The following is a 24,641-nucleotide window of genomic DNA, read 5'->3' as shown; positions in this document are numbered from 1 at the left end:
AAAAAATATCTTGTATGGATTCGTATTTAGTGTGTTGTGGTAAACGGAATAGACATTTTAATATACTAAAGAAGTTACAATAAATTATATGTTGTTGGGGTTGGATCACTCTATTAATGAGAATCACATAGCAATGCTTGAGATTTTTAGTATTACTGTTCATGTATATTGTATTAAGTTAGTATTTATGTATACGGTCACATATACGATCGCATTATGATATCCATGGTTCTCTGGTCATGGTGTGCAGCCTCTTGTGCAAGCACACCTTGCCTACATGGATGGCTCTTTGACTGCCTTATACGGCCTCATATGCAGGCATATTTTTGCCCATATGGTTCCCAGGTTGTGGTATGAAGCCTCCTATATGGTGTAAGTCAGTATGCTTTCTTGTATGGCCACCTACACCTTCAAACAAAACTCCAAACAACTTCAATCCCCTTCTTGAGGATTAAAATTAGATGCTAGGAAACAAGCCAAGCTAACTAGTTTTTATCATGAAATTTTTTTTCAAATTTGAGGGGGAAAACTACAGGACTCTTTAGAGCCTTTTAAGATTATTTTCACTATACAACTTATGAGATAACAATGATTTTCTCTAGATACAATTAGAGGATTACAGCTATATTAGCTTCAATAAAACAACAAAAGATTTTCATCATGATCATCTCTAATATGGAAAAGCACAATAAATATCAAAAAGATTGAATAAGGAAGCGGACTCTAACATCAAGAAGATCTACTTGCAAGGAATCACTCCTTTGAGGTTCAATGAAATTTGACACCAATTTGTCGATCAATTTTCTTGCCCTAGCTCAACACCTTCTCTTCCTTTATTGTTCCTCTTGGTTTCACTTTTTTTCCTTTCTTTTCTTTCTCTTTCACTTTTCTTCTCCATAGTTGACATATTTATTTATTTATTCTTTTACTTATAATCTTGGGCTTGGAATCCATTTATTTTAGCTAACTCACCCAATGGGTTGAACTCGAAAAATGTATCCAATTCGATTTTAATCCTTTTTTATATTTAAATTTAATTATATTGTTTTAAATTACTAGTTTGCTCTTATCTATCATTCAACCTTAATCCCTCGCTAGTAAACTTGTCCGTAGGAACTTCTCTTAGGCCTGAGGCCTCAGTAAACTCGTGTGTGTTGAAGCTCTAATGAACTCCTCGAGGTCGGCCCAAGGTTGGAGCTAGATCAACTCGCTTTACCCCGAGCAAGCCACATGCATGGCTTGCGAGTATCGGGGCAAGCTCGCACTTCCCCACAAGGAGTTCCCTCGACGAGCTCATTCAGTTCTTGGGAGTTTCTTGTAAGGGAGAGTGAGCTCACCTTGACACCAGTAAACTTCTGGGGTCGAGGTGAACCCAATGAGCCATGTGCCTGGCTCAAAATTGAGCAATCTAGTTTGGTGACATCCTAGCCAGTGACATGTATAGCTAATGGCTAGATGAGGTGAGTTTATCCCATCTCGTTCTAGTTCATCCGTTCACAAGGAACTTGCCGGAAGAGATTGGATAAAAGTAAAATAAAAAATTATGAATAAAAATGTAATTTCGCATTATTAAAGATGTTAAAGGTGGGAATTTAAAAAATAAAAATAAAGAATTATTTGGTATATTGAAATCACTATAGACTTGGAGATCAGTTGGAAACACCCCACTGAGCTTTGAGGTTAATTTTTGTAATAAAATATAAGTGAATTATACTTGAGCACTGTCTGCATTGGGAAAGTATGCATTTCGACACTATTTTTATGTATAAATTAATTTTCAAATTATATTATAAAAATTACATGCAATTCAACACAATTACCAAAATCTCAACAATTTTGTAACCACTTGTTAGTTCTGGAGGGGTAGTAATGTTATAATTTTTCGCTCAACCTCTCATTTAATGCAATCACACAATAAAATATTCAAGCAAAAGGAGACACACGAATTTGTTATCCAGTTCAGCACAACCTCCTTACATCTATGGGGATGAGCCGGAGAGAACAATCCACTAAAAGAGGAAAAGAATGAAGAGTACAACACTCGCTCTCACTCACACAATGACAAAGAATAATCCTCTCTAGATTGCCCAATGCCCATTCTACTCAACCCACACACTTGGGTTCTCACTTGTGGCTCATCCTAAATCTCAAAGTAAGGCATTTTATATAGACGTCTCTACATCCCAAATAGCTTCCTCTTTTAGAATCTTCGCGGTTTCCTAACTTTGATACCTTTCAAAGTTTAACATTGTAATTCCCGTTGCAACTAAGCTTGCAATGCGACTCACCTATTGATCCTGACTGAATTCCAGTTCCCGTTACAACACTTGTGATACCTCCAACCTTCCCGGTTGCTCCAGTTCGCGTCAATGCAGTCAACTCCTCCTGAGCTCTTCCTGCCCGCAACTAGCCTCCCTCCTCACGTCATATCAGTAGCTCCCTCTCCCGAGGGTCGCACCCACCAAATCGCGTCTCCATCTCATCAAAGATGGTCTTCAAAGATCTCCGCGATCTTCTTTTCAAACTTGATCTCCATTCATCCAAATTTAGTCTTCAATATCTTGTTACTAAATTTGATCTTCTTTTATCCTAGTTTAGCTATTCAAGATCTTCTAAGCATATTTTTCAGTCATCTAAGTTTGGGTCATCAATCTTCTTCCAAATCTACGCACTTGCCAAAGGTAGGTTGTGCCCTTGAATAACTTGTGTTTTCAAATAACTCAGCCCATAATTAATTTTGGATCTTCTTCAATTGGTTTGCTAATTATGGTCTTTAAGATCTTCATAGCTTGGTGTTGCAAATAGTTCTGCCCATACCTTTCTTGGTTTGTGTTTTTAATTAGCTTCACACCAAACTAAGCTCCATGCAATTCTTGGTCTTCAAAATGATGATCTTCATACTTACCAATAATAGATTATTCCTTCGTTAGAAAATCCTCCACATGGTCTTAAATAAATCTCTCATTAGAGTCACCAAAGAATCAAAGATAGATTTTATCATCTTGGATCTTACCAAAGATAGATTTAATCATAGCTCTAGTTTTTCTCTTTATGACTTGTTCTTAAGAAGAGATCTTTTAACTTTGATGCTCCTTGCCAAAAAATAGCTCCAAAAGATCTTGGCCTTCATGTCTTCATTATCACCTCTTGCAACATCATCAAGTGCCATATTATTGTTGTTTTTGCCAAGTCATCTTCTTACTTGTCAAATAATGTCAATTTGAGCTTCCAGCTTTAACAATTATAGACTTGGAGATCAGTTGGAAACTCCCCACTGAACTCTAAGGTTATTTTTTGTAATAAGACATCAGTGAATTATACTTGAGCACTCTCTGTGTTGGGAAAATATGTATTTCCACACTATATTGTTATGTATAAATTAATTTTCAAATTATATTTTAAAAATTATATGCAATTCAACACAATTATCAAAATCTCAACGATTTTGCATATAATAATTAGGCCAAACCCATCACCAGGTTGTTCTTTAAACCCCAAATCTCTATTCTCTATTCATCTCATCATTTAAGAACGCTCATAGATTCAAAATCTATAGATGTTCATTCGTTATCCACCGATGGATTTCAATCCAGCTGCTGACGTTTGTTGACATATGTGTATAATACATATATATTTGAGAGAGTGTGGATTGCATCTAATCTCTCCTAAAAAGAACTCAAAAAGTCAAACTCAAAAAACATTCACATGAGCCAATTAAATCATCAAAACCTCCAATTATATTGCATACAATGAAAAAATCATACACATTATCATCTGTCTTTTACACCTCCATTCCACATTCATAAAAAAAAAAACTCATAAAAACAACACCCAAAAAAAAATAAATAAATAAACACAATCAATTGCATGAACAATCACACAGCCATTCCCAATCCCTCTCACGTCCTCCTCCTCACCATGGATGCTGCATTCCCATCAAACAGATCATCAATGAACGTCTCCAAATCCTCCGGCGCATACTTTATATACTTCTCCGTCTGCCTTCCCGGTGAAAAATACTGCTGAAACCTCCCCAAAAACGATCTGTACGCCGGCACCACCACCGCCGACACCGACACTCTCAACTCCGACTGCAATTGCTCATCACTCACCACCCAAACACTTTGCGTTTTAAGTATCTCCTCAAGCATCCCATTAAAACTCTTGAACCTTTCTTTCAATACTGGCTTCATTACTTTCCCATTCACTTGCAATCCCTCATCCTTAAAACATGCAAGAACTCTCCCCCATGTCTCTCTCTGGTAGTTCTTGTGGTACTGTCTCATCTCCGCTGATCTTTTCCTGCACCATGTGTCCCCTAACAGTTTCTTTATCTCCTCTGATCCTTTCACTTTTTGCATCACATACCTCCCGTTGTTCATCAGGAAGATGTTGCTCAGAGATTGGTCTTTGTAAAGCTTCGATTTCGCTTCGACATTTTGGTGCAACAGATCCATCACTTCCATCACTTGAACGGCAAATGGGGACTGCTTGTCACCTTCATTTCTGGTCTCATCTTCATTGTTTGTTGCAGTGCTAGAGTTGTTGTTGTTGTTAATGGTACTATGGTTGTTGTTGTTGTTGTTGTTTGAATGGCCGTCATCTCCATCGACATCATGCATTGATGATGGTTTTTCTGATTTCTTATGTTCATGGAAAACTTGTTCTAGTGTTTCATTGTACTCAAATGCATATGTCAAGTAGTTGATAACATAGCGAGTGACAGGATGAACAGCACCACCAGGGACCGGAGTTTTCCCAGCCTCGGCTTTGATCGAATTCTCTAAATCACAAAAGTTCGCCACTGCCGCCTCTCCCAACCTCGACCATGCTGAAGCCATCTCCGACTTCAAATCCAACGGTGATAACATAGCAAGCTCTGCGTCTTCCTCTTTCTCCGATGGCATTGCCACCGAGAGCAACTCATCCATCTGCTTCGCCGCATCTCTCAAAGTCTCATACATGTCAAGCACTTTGAAGAGCTTCTCCGCCGATTTTTTAGTCATGGCGACTGCTGCGGCAAAATCAAGAAACTGAACTATGATTCCACGGGTGAGGTTACGGAACACGGCACGGCCAATGTCACGCTGATCGGAGAAAACAGCGCCACATAGCTCAAGTTCATGTGGAAAATTCACAGTGAAAGCTTGCCGGAAAGCTTTGATCCATGTTGCGATTGAAGCTTCCAGTGGTTCCCACTGCATTCTTTGCACCTCGTCGATGCTGATTTTTTCGAACCCGGCATTACAGATACTTGCATCTAGTGAGTTGCTTCGAGCAATGGTGAAAACTTGCACACACTCAGCATCATAGCCAGCGGCAATCATCTCGGAAGCTATCCTTTTTAATCTTTCTACATTCTCAGTAGATGTTTCTTGGTTGGTGTTGTTGTTGTTGTTGTTAGATTCGGCAGCAGCGGCTGTTGCTGTTGCTGTTGCTGTTGCTGTTGGAAGTACGCATCGGTCATGCTCAATGCTTGCTCGGAATGACGGCGGACGCTTTGGCTTCTGTCCGGATGTGGTGCTCACCGTCGGCACTAGCTTGGTTCTAGAATCTTCAAGAAGAGTGTAGAATTCTACTTCTAGGAATGTCATGATGTGGTGCAGCAGGCCGCCGGTGAGGTTGATGGCATTTCTTGATTTAAGATTGGCGGAGAATGTGGATGAGAGAAGTGAGGTCAGTTTTGATAACCGGTTGATGGCATCAAGAAGCTGAATTCCTTCGATGTCATTGTCGGACCATTTGATGTCAATATTGTCATATTTTGCGAGCTCTTTCTCTAAGAGCTCTGTGAATCTCTGAATGATTAATTCAGGGATGTCTTGTTTTTGTTTATCTTTATCTTCTTCAGAAGAGGAGGAGGAGGAGTGGAGGAACTTATCGACATCTTCGGAGATGGAGAAGAGATCAAAAGGGAGTTGTGGTGGAGGTGGTTCTTCGGTATCTTTGAGTTCTTGTTTTTTGATGTCGTCAGAGATGGTTTCGATGATGTCGGTGATGGAACCGAGAGAAAGGCTTCGGCCAGTTTTTTGGAGCTTTTCTTCACGGATAGAGGAGGAGAAGGAGCTGCATTTTTGAGGAAGAAGAGTTTGGTTTCTCTCCATTAATTCCACTTTGGTTAATTTGAGGTTTGATTGATATATTATGGATGTGAAGAGAAGAGAAAAGAAAAGAAGACAGAGACAGAGATTTTGGTCGTTTGGATGATGATGATGATGATGATGATGATGAGAGGGAGAAGAGGAGAATGAGGGGAAGACAAGAAGAGAGAAGGCGGAAATGGAGGAGGGTTTGATTGGAAATGGTCTTCTTTTGTGTTGCATGTGGAGGGGACATAGGACCACAACGCTTTTTCTCTTTCCTACACCTCTTTTGTCTTATTTTTAGACTTTTGTTTATATATATACACGTCCTTGTTTTTAAAAAACAAATAGTCAGATCCAGTCTAGATATAGACCTAATCATGCTCAGAGATCAGAAGTCGATGGGTTCAACACAGTCAAATTGAACCGAATCAATAATAAAATATTTAAAAATATATTATAATAAAAATAATAGTAATAATATATATATTTAATAATTAAAAACATAATCAGTTAAATATAATATTTAAAATTTTAATTTCATATACTTTATTTAATTTTCTAAATATCTGAAATAAAATTATATTTAAAATTTAAAATTTTAGTTTTATAAAAATACTAATTTCTGGTAACTATTTAAAATATTAGAAACATATTAAAAAACCCTATCATTCATGCTTCCCTGGGGACTCACAAAAGGTTTACATAATACTTTCCTCTCTCTCTCTTTCTCTCTGTGCAAATGTTTCTTCTTCCCTGCCTTGGCTCTCAAGCTTCTCCTTCACTTCAGAGCCCTTTCATGGTTTTTTTTAGTTGGCTTCCAGTTAAATCGATCAGTTGGGTTAGCCGATTTCTAATTAAACTAGTCTGTTCACCCAGATTTTGACCGGATTTTTGTAAATCCGAGCCAAGGGGTATGACCGGACCGGCCTTATGCCCAGTTCCAGTTTTTCCAGTTAAATTGACCGGACTTGTCCGGGTTTAACATTGATTTTTATGTAAAATTTACACAAGTAAAGATTATTAATAGTTTTTATAAAATTTTCTAGAGTTATAATCGGCTCATGTGATATTTAAAAAGTTATTTGGTTGTCTATGAAATTACATGTAAGTGAAGTTATATAACTGAATTAATAATTTTTTAAAGACTCAATAACCTATTGTAATTGATGCACCCATTATATATGCTTCTTTCATTGATTATGTCTCTATAGGTGGTTTTTGTTATTTTTATTTAAAAGAAATTTATGAATCAATTATAAAGGTTTTAGGTCATTTAAATAAATAATTTAATTTATTTAATTTTTATGGAACATATAAATCACTCTTTTATCAATAAAATGTGATGGTTTTAGGTTTAAATGTTAATTTTATTATATGTATTATATAAATTTATTTTAATATTTAAAAAAATATTTTTGGATAAATCAGTCACCTAAATCAATACGTAAATCAATACCATAAGAGAGATAATCTCTCACCTTCTCACTTTAACAAAGGAAATAATTATTATTCTTGGAATTTGAAGGGGATTTTTGGTATGTGTTCTTGACACGGTAAAGTTTCATTAATTTTACCTTCTTTTATTTCATATTTCTTCTATTTCATATATCTTCTGTGGAGTTAAGTTGTGCTTCATATATATATATATATATATATAATGAAAAGTAAATATAAAATAGGCAAAAGATCTTTTATAATTTTATTTATAATAATAATTTATCTATTTATCTTAATTTTTTTATTAAGATGACAAATGATGTTATACAGAGGTTTATCAAAGAACATATAAGTATAATAGTGTATTAATTACGGTGATTTATTGATTCTTTTAAGAGATTTATTAACTCAACTAAGTTTTATATTAGGTATTTAGTGTCCTATTATATGTACACATAAAAAAATTTTAAAAATCAAACCGAACTAATAAATTCTCAAAAGAGAAAAATAGTAAATAAACATATTACTATAGTATTTTTATAATAATTTTATAGTACTAATGGCCATAAATTCAACTTTTGGATCTATTTATAATTTTATACATCATTCAAATATCAATCCACTGTGCTATACAGTGATTTTTAATATTTAGATTTTTGGACATGGGTAGACAGGTTATACATTTTATTCATTATATAATGCTTTTTTATAAAATATATATATATATATATATATTTTATAAAGTTATTTGAGAACATGTTAAAAGTTTGGGATTGGTGGGGAATATAATATATTTATCATGATTAAGCTGGCTAATTAATTTAATGTAATATAAATAGGGATATTTTATATATATATGGCAATTTCTTGTTGGAGTTAAGTTTACATAAATACCCTTGAGGAGATGTATAATTAAAATCAAGGTCCTTCGACGTTTCCGAACATTCTTGCAGGCATGGTTGGCACATTTGTGCAACGTGGACAGCACCCCTTCAATGTTGTTTGCCCTTATTTTTTTTTGTCAAATAGGAACCTGCCACGTGGAAATTAGTTGGAAATAAAACAGCATTAAATTATAAAATTAGTTGTCATTTGATCATTCACATATTCAATTTTTTTTAAGACTTGAATGAATTATTAAGCATTGTGATGTATGATCTTTTTAAGTAAATGTTTCTTCATGAGATCTTTGTTATTTAATATTCACAACTCTTATGACTTAATTTATCGTGGTAGTCATAATGAAATTATTGTTAAACAACCACAACTTGGGTGTAGTAAAATGTTATAAGAATGGTGAATGAGCAGAGCTTAAATCGATTTTTTGGGTTGACAATGCTATTACAATACTATACATACGCTATAGATTACTGTATAAATATTGTAGTAGTGATGTTCATTTATTGTTCACAAAATCCTTATGGGAGGAAGTCGGCTCGGTTCTTTTAATCTCTTCTGTGTATATATGGTAAGATTATATATTGTGTTTATAAAAAAAAATATTGTTACTTGGAAAAAAAATTATATTAATCATAAAAATAATTAATATATGGTTGTACATATTTACATATATATATATATACATAAAAATTCACATACGGTACATATAATAGAATTTAATAAAGCATCTTGGAATACTGTTTTAATTACTATTGTTGATACTTTCTTAATTAAAAAATAAACTCGCAAGATTTATTGATTAATAATTGAAGTAAATCTTTATTTCCAATTATAAATATAATTGTTTTTAACTGCGTTATTTTTAATGATATCTTGATCTATTGGTATCGAGTCCCTTACATAAAATTTTCATTTCGGAAAGATCTAAGATTGAACCTCATAGTCCATACAAAAAGAAGGCATAGGTATTTCATAAATTTACGATTGCGCTTCACGCCTATGGATGTCCCTGTACTTCTCTTAAGAGAGAGAGAGGGTTGTCGACTTGTCGTCTATTTGTCAAAAAAAATAAAAAAATACAAAAATATCTAACACATGATGAATTCATTTTACCTAAATTTTTAAATTTTGCTTTATTCTTTTAATTTAAAAAAAAATATATAATTATATAAATTTATCATACCATTTTATAATAATTTAAAAAAAAATTATGAACAAACCAGGAATAAAATTCGAATGTAGACGAGCATGCCACGAACCCTATAAATATATAAATATTTTTTTTAAAAAAAATAAACTATAGTGTTTTCTTTCAAATTAGTTTGAATTATTTGGGCATGTGCTCTGATTTCGTGGTTTGCATGCATTGACCACCGAATAGAACAGGACGTGTCCTTACAATGCTAGGTCACAATCCCAACTCCTCCCTTGTGCAAAAATGACAAAATGTGCATAAAGCTTTGTTTTTTTTTTTTTCTTTGTCCTTGCAAAGAGGACAAATCTCTTAAGAGGCCGTTTGAATTCCGGAATAAAAATGAAAAGAGGGGGAATGAAAAAAAAAAGAAGAATGAGAATAAGAATAGGGGGAAGAAAAAGAAGGTTAATGAAGAATGTGTTTGGATGGAGGGAATGAAAGTTAGGAATAGGAAAAAGTAAAAGAGATAGAATGAAAATTACATTAATACCCTTTTGTGTAAATAAATCATTTGTATAAAATAATGAATTACGTTTAATAATAAATATTTAATATTATTTATTATTAAATATTTAGAATTTATTATAATTAAATATTTAAACTTATTATAATTAATTTACATATTTAATTAATTATTTTAATTATAATAATTAAAATAATAATAGGGTATTACACCCCATTAATTAATTATTTTAATTATAATAATAGTTAAAAAAAATAATGATGTTTAAATTATTTTATTATGTTAATTAATATGTAAATATGTTATTATAATTAATTATTTAAAGTAATAATTTTTTAACATATAATTAATTAACAAAAATAAAAAAAATTTACTTATAAAATAATTTAAATATCATTTTTTTTAATTATTATTTATTTGAAATTAATATAATTACATTTATTAATTAATTATATTAATTTTAAATATTAATTAAATATAAAGAGAGGAGTAATATGGGTATTACACCCCATTACTCCCTCTCATGAGTCCCATTAGGGGGTAATGGGAATCCCCTTGATGGGATGATCCAACCATGGGAGTGAGATGCATAGGTACTTGTGATTCCCACTCCCAAGGATCCAATCCTGGATCCAAATGCCCCTAAATATGCATTGAATTACCCACTTAATATACATATATTCATATTTTAATATAAATTGAAATTCAAATATGTTTTTTTTTTTTCACCTACACAAAAGAATCCAATATCAATGAAACAAACCGTTGTTAGTATTTTTTGTCTTTTTATTTATTTATTTTTCATAATTATTTCTTTTAAATTAAATAATTACCAAATTTGGTAATGAAATAAATTCAAATTTGTTTTTGCTGGTCTATTTCAATTTTTTGAAGTCCATAGAAATATTTCTTTTGGTTTTTCTTTTTAGGAAAAATTGCTTGCATACCCCTGTAAAACCATGTAATTACTTAAATACCCCCATAAAAATACTATTTGCTTACATACTCCCATAAAACTAATTTTTTTTACTTATATCTCCCTACCGTTAGTTACCGTTAGCCACCGTTAAGGGTTTATGGAATTAACTATGGTTCCCACTTAACCCAACTTAACAAAATTACCCAATTACCCTTAACATAATCTGAGGTCATAATTTTTAGTATGAAATTATTTGTTATTTTTTAGTATGAAATTACCCAATTACCCTTCACATCATCCAATTACCCTTAACATCATTTAAAATTACCTAATTACCCTTAATCATAGTATGAAATTATTTGTTATATATTGTTACATGTCGTAATTTTTACCTATTTTTAGGTTGTGTTTGTAAAGAGCATGTGATAATGTAAAATTTTTTAGAGATGTTTGTAAAAACTTTAAAAAAAATGAATTTACTCAAAAATTCATGATTTTTAATAATTTTTAAAAATAATTAAAGCGGATATAAAAAAATTACATTGGTTATCTATAATTTAAATAATTTAAAATCTATAAATATAATAAAAAAATTTGATGGGTATATTAACAAACCCATATTGGTCATTTGTTGAATGAAATAAGTAATGTCTAGAAAATAAGAAAAAAAAATTAGAGGGCATGTAAGCAAACTCATTTTCGTAATTTATCCTTATTCCATCCATTGATTTAACACTATTAAGAGTCAACTTAACCATATGGGCATATTAGCAAATATAATTGATTTGTAGGGGTATACAAGCAAATATCATTTTAATGAGAGCATTTAAGTAAATTCATGATTTTACAAGGGTATGCAAGTAAAAATCCCTTCTTTTTACATTTTGTTGCCAATTTAAACGTCATCTACAAATTTTTTATTTTTTTTTTTGTGTGTGTGTGAAAACTTAATCCAATTTATAACTAATTATAATCAATAAATATATTATGTAAAATTTAATCCATCAGTTTATAACTAATTATAATCAATAAATACGATGTAGAATTCAGAAGGCATAAAAGAAAAACCATTCTAAATGTCCATATTTATTCGTCGCAAATTGCATAAATACCCATATAAAAATGGGTACTTACTAAAATATGCTAGTAAAAAATCGTACTTATTTATATATTCATTAGGTTAAAATCAATTAACAAATTATATAAAAATAATGACTTTTTCTGATTTGTTTTATCTGTCTTCTTCTTTCCCCACTGTATATATATAAAAAATAATATAAAATGTAGTGTTTTTATAAGAAATTTTTAAATGAGTTATCAAGTTAGAGGTTATAAACAAAGTAATTTGTAAATATTCACACACTTATATATAGGTTTTTTTGTTTGTATATCTTCGAAAATTAGATTATATATATATATATATATATTAAAATTAAGTATCATGTATATCTTTATTATTATTATTATTATTATTATTATTATTATTATTATTATTATTATTGCATATATACCTCTTCTCCCAATGCATGCTTTTAAAAATTTATTTATGAATTAATTGAATACTAATTAATTATAATCATTAAAAATATACTTTATTTAAATCCCTAAATTACCACTTACATGGTTAATTCTTGTTATATAGCTCATATATTAAAGTAAATTTGTAAATAAAATTTGAACAAAGTGGGGGGTTTACTTATAAAGTCATAAAATCTTAATTTTTAATAATAAAACAAATATAACTACTCTGTTGTCGAGGACACAGTCACATCGCGGAATTGTGTTTGTTGTGTTGTTTTTTTTTTCTCACTTATGATTATCTATTTTTATCAATAATTTTTATTTAATTGACAAATAAAATAAAATTAAACATTTTAGAAGTGTACTCAAAAATATTAATTTAATAACTAACAATCTTTTTTAAATATATTTCTAGATTTTTTATTATTTAATATTTAATAATTTTTTTTAATAATATATGCGGGGCAGAATATATATATATATATATATATATATATATATATATATATATGCAGGCAGAAGAACTAAATAAACCATGTATAACTTTATAGATATAGTCTTCACATAATATGCAAACAACTGCCCAATTTCTTCTTTTTTTTTTTGTTTCCTTCCAAGTGATATATGAACAAAAGACGCATTTAATTATTTATGCAACCTGTTTGAAAGGCAGTGGAACGCCCACGTGAGAAGCCAACAAGCGCTTGCTGCATTGTCTGTCAGGTATAGCCACCAGTCAAAACCCATCAACCAAACATACCACCCATTAACCACTCTCTTACTCTCATGATCTAATCCTTTTTTATATATATATATATATATATATTCACCAAATTCTCCATCATCTCAATCCTCTCCATTCTTAAAATACAAAGAAACAAAAAAAAATTGGTTCCAATGCAACTCCAACACTCACTTCAACTCTCTGTTCAAAGCATCAACTGGACATACAGCATCTTTTGGCAGCTCAATCCCCAAAACCAGTACAATTCTATCAGAGCAAAAAAAAAAAAACAGTGAAGTTCTACTTTTTATGATTCATTTTGATTTATTTTGTTGTGGTTTTTAATTCAATGAAGGGTGTTGGAGTGGAAAGATGGATATTACAATGGGATTATTAAGAGTAGGAAAACAGTTTTAGGACCATTTGAGGTGAGTTTGGAGGATGATGCAGTTCAGAGAAGTAGGCAGTTGAGGGAGCTATATGATGCTCTGGTTTCCGAGCAGCTTGTGGGCTCTTCTCCGGCGCCGGTTGGGCTCTCGCCGGAGGACCTCACGGAGGTGGAGTGGTTCTATCTTGTTAGTGTCTCTTTCTCCTTCTCTTCCGGTGAAGGGTATGTTGCTTTCATTTTGTTGTTTTAGTGTAAACTTTGCTTTGTTTGACTTAATTATTTTCTGTGTTTGAAGTTTGAACTTGACAATGTTGGTGTGTTTGTATTTGATAATATATTCATAATAGTGTATTTGAATGGAAGCATAAGAGTAGATGTGGTTATGACAATTTGGTTATTAAGGTATAAATATTTATTAATATCACTTAATTAATACTTTTAAAAAATATATTTTTTTTTTAAAATAAAAAAAATTAAATTATCAATTATTGAGAAGAAGTAAACTTTTTTTAGAGGGTTTCATGGTCATATGCAAGTTTGAGAGGGTTTGTTAAGTCCTATCTTCAAGTAAAAAATGATTGTGATGTATATTAGAGTAACTCGTAATTAATTTAGTAAATGTGGATTAGAATATATAAATTTGGGTCTGTTGGGCTTTAGTTTGAATTAAGTTTATGTAATATATTTGATTTATATCTAATAACTAAATATTAGAGTTTTGTTAATTGTTTGGTTTGTAATATACTAGTTAAACTATACTATAACATGGTTAAAATTAATGTATTACAATAATTAATAGCTAATTATAAATATAAATCTAGATATATAATTTTGGGTTTTTATCCTATTTGAGTTGACCATAAACTAGTTATCCCTAATGGTAATAGGATGTCAGTTTGAAGGACAAAGATGATTGATTGATTGATGATGAACTTGATTACTATTCGTTTGTCCTTCCATAATATTTTATAAAGGTTAAGTTGTTTTTATCTTTTAGGCTTGAAAGGTGAATGTGGTCATGTTTATCTAAAGGTGTTATTCTCCTTTAATCTTTTCACGGAATGTAATAACATCTCTATAGGAATATAAAGACCTCTCCATCCCTGATTGTGTAGTAGGTTAGACAATAAAGTTCATTGGAGTTAATCACATTCTGTATCAGTTACTTTGGAAAATATGGAATACAAGTTTGGGTTTTTAATCCTATCAAGTTAAGTTTTTAGGTTGAATCGGACTCAAATAATATATTTAGTTTGTACATCAAATTTTCAATTTGAAAAATATGGAATTGAATATATAACTTTGGATTTCTCATCATGAAACTTGATTTTTTTTTTTATTAATAGTATTCATTGTCATATACCCCCACATATTGATGTTTTTCAGTAATTTCTAGTTAAACAGTCCTTGAAAGAAACATTGCATGTCATGATGCAGGTTACCAGGAAAAGCATTTGAAAGACAAAGGCATGTTTGGTTGACAAGAGCAAATGAGGGTAATAGGAAAGACTTATGCAGAGCCATTCTTTGCAAGGTTTTTATCTATTCTTTTTATCCAAATATTTTTACTGAATAATCAATAATGTTAAAAAGAAGAAGGTCTAGCAATCATCCAGATAATCAATTCTGTAAATTTTTTTTAATAAAAACAACACTTCTCAAAACTGTAACATACTAACATGGGCTAACTTAATCTTCTTCTGTTTTCAAATGGATGTTCTCTGACATACAATGAACTACTTTGTGTGATCAAACAGAGTGCTGGTATTCAGGTAATTTTAAAACACATCATCAAGTTCATTTAGCTAGAAATATTTTGTGAAATGATATACTAAGCTAAACAAACTGATTGAATGATCTTTCACTCATATTTATAATGTAGACGCTTGTGTGCATACCGATCTTGGATGGTGTCCTTGAGTTTGGCACCACGGAAAAGGTAAGTACACCACAATCCATACTTGGAAAGAATTGGATTGAATATAAACTTTATCGATAAAAAATAAGCTTATAAATAAAATTTTGAGTAGGTTGAAGAAGATCTAAGTGTGATCCAACAAGCAAAAAGTCTTTTTAAAGAAAATGAGAATGATAAGCCTACACTGTCAGAGCAATCAACCTCTAGTCCTGTGAACAATTCAATGTTTGGTTTCCGACATCTTGTAAACGCGGCACCAATGAATGTGGATGCACAACAAGGAGGAACTGATGAAGAAGAGGAAGAGGATGATGATGATGATGTAGAGGATGAAGGCGACATCGGTTATCTTGTGATGTCTGAAGATGTTGGCTCGGATAATTCAAACTCTGTTAGTGAATGTGCTCAACCATCAGGTACAAGTTCTTGTACTATATTCTTCTAACATGGTATCAAAGCTAGAGCTAAAAAGTTTATTTTGCTATTCTTTTGAGGAAATCATAAAGACGATGAGTGCTCGGAGACTATTTCATCACTTCCACAAAATAATTTGATCGAAACGGCAAAGTCTATGTCTGTGGGTTCTTTAGTACATTCCAAAAACTCGGCATTCACAGAATGGGGATCACACAATGGGAATCACTTCCTCAGTTTTTTCTCCAGAAGAACCTCACAACGAATGTTAAAATTCATGTTATTCAAAGTTCCTGATCTTCATTGCGCTTCAATTCAAGATTCATTTCAAGAAGAACTAAGTACCAATCATGTTCTTGCGGAGAGGAGGAGAAGAGAGAAGATCAACAAAAGATTTATTGTTCTCCGTTCTATAGTCCCATTTGTTACCAAGGTAAGATTTATATTTCTTGGTAGGTAGTAGTATATATTTGATATTTCATAGTTTGATTATTCTAGTTTATCACCAAAGTTTATATTTTAAATTATTGTTAATTGGAAATAATCTTCGTGCCTCTTGTTAATATTGAGGTTTATTTAATATATTGTTATATTCTATATTATGGCTTCATTCTCACATAGATTGTGATCATCTCTTTTCTTCTATATAAATATAAAAAGTGCATTTTCATCGCTCTAAATACATTTGATACTCACATTATGCAGATGGATAAAACTTCGATACTCGAGAGTACAATCGAGTATCTGGAACGACTTCAAAGACAAATCGAAGAACTTAAATCAAGAAAAGAGAAGATGGGAATTAATTTGCAAACAATGAACACCGAAACATCAAAAGTTGAGACACCATGCAGTACAAATGTGAAGGTTTCTATCATTGAGGCCAATGCTCTTTTTAAGCTGCAATGTCCTTACAAAGATGGATTATTGTTCAAAATAATGCAGAAACTTCATGAGCTTGGATTGGAGACTACATCTATTCAATCTTCCACCGTTAATAAGATTTTTGTCGCGGAATTGCGAGCTAAGGTTTAATTTCTATCTTCTCTTCGCATCAAAACATTTGCCGAAAAATATATGCAATTCATTATCTTCAATAGAAATTTTTAGTTTGATGACATTTAAGAGTAGGAGATTATCGTTGTGCCAGGCACACAAGGGTGGTACCTTAGGTGTTTTTATTATATTTTGAGTATTATTTTCTTTTAATTTCAATTGATAGAGTTATTGACTAGTTTATATCTTTCTGATGATCTTAATGATAATTATGGAATTTATGAAAATTTAATTGAATATGAATTGCATTACTTTTCAGGTCAAAGAAATAAATGGAAGGAAAGCCACTATTATGGAGGTGAAAAGAGCAATTTATCAAATTTTCTCTTGACATTGATCTCATTGACTATGATGGAGTGAATGAATCAAAACTCTTTTTTATTGTATGCACTAGTGTTAATTTCTCATCTTTTACTTAAAATATATATATATATATATATATATATATATATATATATATATGACCGGTAATCTAGGGACGTCTCTAGATTAAAAAATTTAGAAACATCTCACAACAACCGTTAAATCATCATCTAATAGTTGTTTTTTATTATAAATATAACTCCAGAGGTGGGGTTAGCATCACTAACCCCACCTCTGGAGTTAGTAATGAAACAACCATTAGATGGTGATCTAACGGCTGCTGTGGGGACGTCCCTAGATTTGTTTTTTAAGGACGCCCTCAAAAAACATATTGTTATATATATATATACATACTATGCAGAAGTTTTGTTCATGTCTCCGTAGATCTAAACAGTAGAGATTAATTTAAAAAAATGTAAAATAAAAGGAAAAGACTTTTTGTAATTTTTATTGGAGCTTAATTTTTTTTATACGCTTGTTATGGTATGCCCGCATCCAAATTCTAGTATAATAAATATATATAGACAATAAAAATTGAGAGAAAAATAAGCACAACCATAACACAAGAATCCACAACATGGTTTGCTTACAACCATAACACAAGAATCCACAACATGGTTTGCTCAATATTTCAATGAGATATTAATAATCTCAAGAATTTGAGAGCACAACCCAATTCAGTAAGAGACTCATCTTGTGAAATGCTAAAGCGCTTTTTTTTTCAAAAGAGTTGAAAATTATTACATTAAAAAGAAAAACTTTATAAAACTCAGAAAGACGCATCAGAACAACTAAGAAGATACTATAAACAAAGAATTGACTCAAAAACTTAAACATAAACTATGACCTATTTTTAGAAGAGTAATGCTATATACATGCCTAACAGACTTCCCAAAATACTATCTTGAATGACATGGTAACTGATGTGGTGTCCACGTCACCAGATAATCTCTTTCATAATCAGTCGCATTTAAGATTAAATAAAAAAAATAAAACAAGATAAAGTTTCCCGAAATGAAGCCCTAGATCATCTCCCCTCTTGAGGTTGCTGGCCCGTCTCCCCCTCTCGCCCTTGCCCTTGCCGTCGTCGTCCCTGTCCTAGCTCCCCCTCACACCGTCGCCATTCTAACTCATGCCGTCCCCGTTCCCCACCCAGCTCACGCCGTCGCCATCCCTCGTGCGGCGCCTTCTTCTTCTTGCCCCATCCTCTTCTCAATCCCTCACTGTCGCATCTCTCGGCCTTGTGTCTCCTTTCCCTTTCATCGGACCAGCCGGAAATGGTGCTTAACATTGACATGAGTGTTTAGTGTTCTCGCAAATGTTGGGTGTTTCTTTGATGCTGACGATCTTGATGAGTATAATTTGCACTAAATTATATAGACTTTCTTTAACTTATGATGAATGAAATGTGAATTATTTTGAATAAATTTTACTCAGAATCTTATTGTTATTTCATTATAGGAAAGAAATAGAATGATTTGGAGGAAGAACACATCAAAAGCACAAAATTGGAGAAAAGAGGATCAAGTTTCAATGAGGAGTGAACAAGCAAAACAGAAAATCTAGCACCTAGGCTCTAGCATGAAGCGCTTAGGAGCTGCAACAGCAAGAGTTGCAATACAGAAAGTATAGCACCTAGGCTCTACCCCGATTTCAAGTTATAAAAGGGCTAGGGTTTCAGACGAAAGGAGGAGAATTTCGGAGATCAAAAAGGCGGGAGCGAAGATTCGGTGAAGATTCATCGTCAAGTTTTAGTTTTTAAATATTCTTTTTGTATTTGATTATGAACCTTATTAATATGCTGATTTTTGTAATTATCATGTTCTAAATACCTTTTCTAGGCTACGATGTAGCCAGACCATGAAAACCTAGATTCATCTTTGTTTAATTTATTTGATGCTTGTTTCAAAGTTATGTTGGATGTTTTAATCTATACTTAATGCTTGCGATTACTTGATCAACAATTGCATGATTGGCAATTCAATGTGAGACTGAGAGGCGTAAATTGAATTAGGTCTTGGTTGAAATATCATAAAATCATCATAAGATAGAGATATTTATGAAATTATATGCATCATTATAAATTTCTAGAGATGATTTTAACTTATCTAATGGAATATGCTATTGATGCTTGAGAAAGATCAATATGTAATTTAGGGAAATTTGATGATAACATAAAAAATAAACATTGATTGACTGATTGAACTAGAGGATCTAGGTGGAATTAGTCTAGCTGAACTCGAAAACTCTAGCATCTTTTGGCATTGATTTATTCTCATCTAACTATCTCTCTCTAGTCCTTGAATAGATTTTCTAAATTAAATCTTTTCAATCTCATTAATCAAGTAAAATTAGGATTAGTAATTTTGGTAATTAATAATCTCATTCTTCGTGGGGCGATACTCTCCTATCATTATATTACTTGTTTATGATAGTGTATACTTGCGTTATAAAAATCACACAACATATCCATACCAATTTGTTGGCATGAGTGCTCTGCAATCACCATTACTTTGCTAGATGCAGCAAGAGATTCTTATGATGCAGTTTATCAAGCCATTAACATATATATTCATGTATATTTTACATTTATAATTAATATTTACATTAATCGTGTTTGCTTAGTATTGTTTATCCTCCACTAAAATTATTCAGGATCATCCTCAGTTATCAGAGGAAGAGAAGATGAAGGTCTGTTGTGGTATAAATTTTGAGAAGTTATCATTAGAATCATGCAAGCACTTGACTCATAACTTAAAGTTTCCATCAAGAACAACAATTCAAGCTCTCATCTTTCAAATTTCAAAGCTGAAAAGCCTGCTACAAAACACTACCACCAACAACCTGAAAAAGTTCAGCATAGACAGTGCTGACAATGAGCAACATGTCATTCTTCATGCAAACAAATTGGATCTCTCAATGAACAATGAGCAACAGTGCTGACAATAACCAAGTTATCCAATTTTTAACTACAGGAAGATCACTCCCAAGACTTTGTTCATAAATTTTTCTCCAAATTAATTCACATATAATGTTGTACAACAACTGGAAATGCGTGTATTTGTGTGAGAATTAAAGTTGAATGTGAAAAAATAAAAGAAAAGATGGTGATCATCCTGACATAGATTAGTTAAGTGTATCATTTCTAAAAACAAGTAAATGGCAACACACATCTAAAGCTCTATAGTCTAGCTCTTTAAACATTACAAAACCAAAAATATAAATCACAAACAAAACCCACACTACATCTCAAGCTTAACAACTCTTCAAAACAAAACCCACACTACATCTTAAACTCTTCATGTGTAGATATAATATCCTGCAAGAACAACAAACCATGATTAAGTACCTCTTATCCAATTGAATACATGGATGTCGAAGATGAATCATTGTTCAAATTAAATACAAATTAAATATCTAAAAGGAAACCTTTTGAAGTATCTCATGTCCAAGAATTTCATTAGTTCTTTGTGATACACGATCAGTAACCTAGCTGGTATTATAATAGCTTTCCAACAATCAAATTTAAATCTAAAAAATTTGCATGAAAATGTGCAATGATAGAAGAAATAACAAAACAAAATGCAACTTAATTCTTTTCATCAATTAAAAACCAAGTAAAGATTAAAAATTTACTTTTTCTCACATTATACCTAAAGAAAAGGAATTGGTTTAATATATATTCCAGAAAAGGGAGCTAGAATAACGAATGAAGCAACCAACAAAAGGCTCCCGACCTTCTATTACCAGAGCACACCCAAGAATTGAGGACATCACAGCACTAAGGCAGGAGTTACAAAGGGATTTATTCAAGTTTGCCAGCACTACGCAAGCGCATAGACAGTAGAACCAGAGTTGGAAGTAGAATTGTTATGACGGCGTTAGCTGGAACGACACTACAAGAAAATTGGCATTTCGCGACGGTTTATTTTAAACTGCTGCGAAATACAGTATTCGCGACGGTTATAGTGGCGGTTTAATAAACTGTCGCAAAATGCATGCATTTTTACTGGCAGTTATTACTGTAACCGCCACTAAATGTAGCAATTCGCGACAGTTCAAAAATTCGTCGCTAATTGTTTGAATTGCAGATTCTTACCCCTTTTATTTTATTTTTCATTAATGTTATTTTTTCCTTTTATATTGAGATTAGTCTCATTAAATTAAATAAATTTAAAAATATTATTATATATTAATTAATCCCTCATTAATTATTAGCCTAACTTGATATTTCCACACTCATTTTTATTTAAAAAAAAAAAATCAACCCAAGTGTGATTTCATTTGTAATCTAAGTTTTTATTTAAATTTAAAACACTCGGAATTTATTAAACAAAACTATTTTCTTTTTGCAGATTTTTATTTTGAATTACTATTTTTCCCATGAAATATATACATATATATATTTCATGTTTGATATTTTTTTTGTTTCTTTTGAATGAAGCTGTGTAATTATTTAGAGAATCCTGAGTATTTTCTTTCAAATTGAAATTATTATTTTAAAAATAAAAAATATTTTGAGAAGGAAAAAGGCTCAGGAAATCAAGTTGAATGTTATTGTTTGAAGTTCATTAAGCATATATATGGATTATTATAAAATTTAACAGAGTTGTAAGTTTAACTATTGTTGAATTAGAAAAAGTATATACAAGTTTTATTGGTATGTTGGGTGTCAAGAGAGTTCATGCATGAGAACCACCTCCAAAAGAAAAGAATGTCAAGGGTTCTTACAAATCAATACCGTTAAATGGGACAAACATTCGCAACATCTAATTAATGAAAAAATTTTATAAGAAGTTTGGTATACCATGTTCCACTGCCCCATGCTCACAATTATGTTTCAAATGGTTTCAGTATTTATATATTTATAATATTGCCAAGAAAACTTAGTTTTGCATTCTTGAATAACATATATATATATATATATATATATATATATAAACAGAAGTGTTCAAATCATGTAAATTCTTTTTCATTATTAATACAAAAATAATATGATATGAGAGTGTTATATGTCTATAATTTTTATTTAAAAATAAATTAAAATTATTTTTTCCCAAGTAAAATTTCATTTAAATTTTTTATAATTTAAAATTTTTCACTAGAAAAAAATAACTAGTTTTGATTTATGATTAATGTGAGAGATTTATTTAAATATTTTTTCACAAATAGAGAGCATAATCAATTTGAATAATTATTAGAATGAGATTTCAAAGTAAATTATGGCAATTGAATTCGAAATATAACTATAAATTTAGTAAATTAAAAAATAGTCAAATTGTGAGTAATCCTAGGTTAAATTGCAAAAATGATGAAAAAAAAGAAAAGAAAAGAAAATAACTTAAATTTTAAATTGCAAGAAAAAAAATAATATTAATTCATTAAAATAATGTCTTCTTTTATATAGGTCAATTTACAATAATCATGTGCTTTATCATTTTTTGATGTAGAAAATCTTATTTTAAACCATGGTCCTTAAACTATCATGACATTCCACATAAATGTAATATTAATCTTATTTAACAGGATCTTAACTTCCTTCCTGCTGCCACTTGCTTTGTTTTGATTGGTTATTTTTTTATTTTTTATTTTTTATTTTTTATGTGGATTCCACTCCACAAAATTAAAACCTCTTTATTCTTCCCTCAGTCTGCCATTTGCTTTGTTTTAATTGGGTTTTTTTTTTAATGTGGATCCTACTCCACAAAATTAAAATCTCTTTATTCTTCCCTCAGTCTCACAGTATGTTATATTATATATAATATGTATAATATATTCATTATATATATATTGTAATAATATATAATATAATATAAAACAACCATATGGTTTAAATAATATATGGTGATATTCGTTATAAATTTGTTTAATGCTATATTAATAATATTCATTATCTATTTAGTATGTGTATATCAATTTATACTTTACATTATTATATTAAACTATGAATAGTATATATACTATATATATATTATATAATAATATAATTGTTATATATATTATTTAATATATATAGTAAAACATTATCAATCAATTATAATATAATTTATTTATTATACTATAAAATATGTATTTAGTTATATTATTATAGTTTCCTTAGTATTTCTTAAATGGTATACACACATATATATTGGTATTTGTTTATTTATTTATTTTATTAAAAGTTTTTAGAGTTTTTAAAAAGTTATATATATATATATATATATATATATATTGGGGTGTTTGTTTGTGGATAATAATATACCATTCGTTTTTGGTTTATTTTTTTATTTTTTTATTTTTTTATTTTTATTTTTACTTTTTAAGGGGTTTTTTAAAAGTGGCATGCTATATATTTAGTATATATAATATTATATATTGTATATATTGTATTTTTAATATATATACAATATATATTTAAAGTTTTTTTAACTATATATATATATATAAAATATTAGTGTTTGGTTATTTTTTTCTTTTTATTTTTTTAATCAATTTTATTTTTTAAATTTTCTTTTGAACAATTTGCTTCCCATAAGGTAAGCACCAGCTTCCATCCTAGTATTTTGTTAATTTATAACTTAGGTTTAGATATTTTTTTATTTAATTATTAAATTAGTTAGTTACTTAAAGTTAGCTATATCTATTAATTTAATATAAAATATTATTATAAATTGACATTAGGAGTCACTCACATTTTGAATAACATATAAATATTATATCCATATTTCAATTTCAATAAATAAGGGTATAGAATTTTAAAATTGCTTTGTTTGCAGTGTTTGCAGTGTGTATATATATATATATATATATATATATATATATATATATATATTTCACAACAAAAGTTTTAAATAGAAATAAAATATCAGAGTTAAACCTCTCGTTCCCAAAAGTTGGCTCCTAAAAATCCCTAAAAATTCAAATCACCCACCAAATCGAGCTCCTTCACCGTCCACCCGTACTTTTCTAGGGTTGTGGCCGTTGCTGCATCCACGTTCGTGTTCGCACCCGCTTCTCCTTCACATCCTTCACAGGCCTGAACCCTCTCCAAGAAAGCTTTCTGGTATACCATCATGAGCTCCTTCTTTGCCTTAAGGTTTTTCCTTTGTTCTTCTTGTTCTCATTCTATCTATGATGCTTATATTCTCTTGAACAAACAATCTCCAAGAAAGAATCACAATGAAAAGTAATAAAAACAACCAAGACAACGACAACTCTATTAATTTCATCTATTCTATGTGTCCCTGTCTCCCTGTATATATTTTAAAGGGGGTC

At 30.6% G+C, this 24,641-nt stretch overlaps 2 protein-coding genes across 3 annotated transcripts; one reads left to right on the top strand and one right to left on the bottom strand.

Moving 5' to 3' along the window:
* Positions 1 to 3,779: 3,779 nt before the first annotated feature.
* On the bottom strand, positions 3,780 to 5,730 carry LOC120263768 (exocyst complex component EXO70B1-like). Its single transcript, XM_039271745.1, has one exon. The coding sequence runs from the start codon at positions 5,592 to 5,594 to the stop codon at positions 3,900 to 3,902; it is 1,695 nt and encodes a 564-aa protein (XP_039127679.1). The 5' UTR covers positions 5,595 to 5,730; the 3' UTR covers positions 3,780 to 3,899.
* Positions 5,731 to 13,351: 7,621 nt separating this feature from the next.
* Positions 13,352 to 17,428, top strand: LOC120262922 (basic helix-loop-helix protein A-like). 2 transcript variants are annotated; one of them, XM_039270833.1, is made up of 9 exons: positions 13,352 to 13,504; positions 13,601 to 13,855; positions 15,071 to 15,167; positions 15,391 to 15,405; positions 15,516 to 15,572; positions 15,664 to 15,967; positions 16,058 to 16,398; positions 16,671 to 16,994; positions 17,281 to 17,428. In XM_039270833.1, exons 1-9 carry the CDS (start codon positions 13,419 to 13,421, stop codon positions 17,350 to 17,352), a joined length of 1,551 nt encoding a protein of 516 aa, XP_039126767.1. In that variant the 5' UTR covers positions 13,352 to 13,418; the 3' UTR covers positions 17,353 to 17,428. The 2 variants fall into 2 exon arrangements, with proteins under 2 accessions (XP_039126767.1, XP_039126768.1); XM_039270834.1 differs by lacking the exon at positions 15,391 to 15,405.
* Positions 17,429 to 24,641: the final 7,213 nt, after the last annotated feature.

This window comes from Dioscorea cayenensis, chromosome 6, assembly GCF_009730915.1.
Source record: "Dioscorea cayenensis subsp. rotundata cultivar TDr96_F1 chromosome 6, TDr96_F1_v2_PseudoChromosome.rev07_lg8_w22 25.fasta, whole genome shotgun sequence".
NCBI classification, from domain to species: domain Eukaryota; kingdom Viridiplantae; phylum Streptophyta; class Magnoliopsida; order Dioscoreales; family Dioscoreaceae; genus Dioscorea; species Dioscorea cayenensis.
Note: the sequence above shows the minus strand (reverse complement) of the source record. Positions and strands in the feature narration are given on the sequence as shown.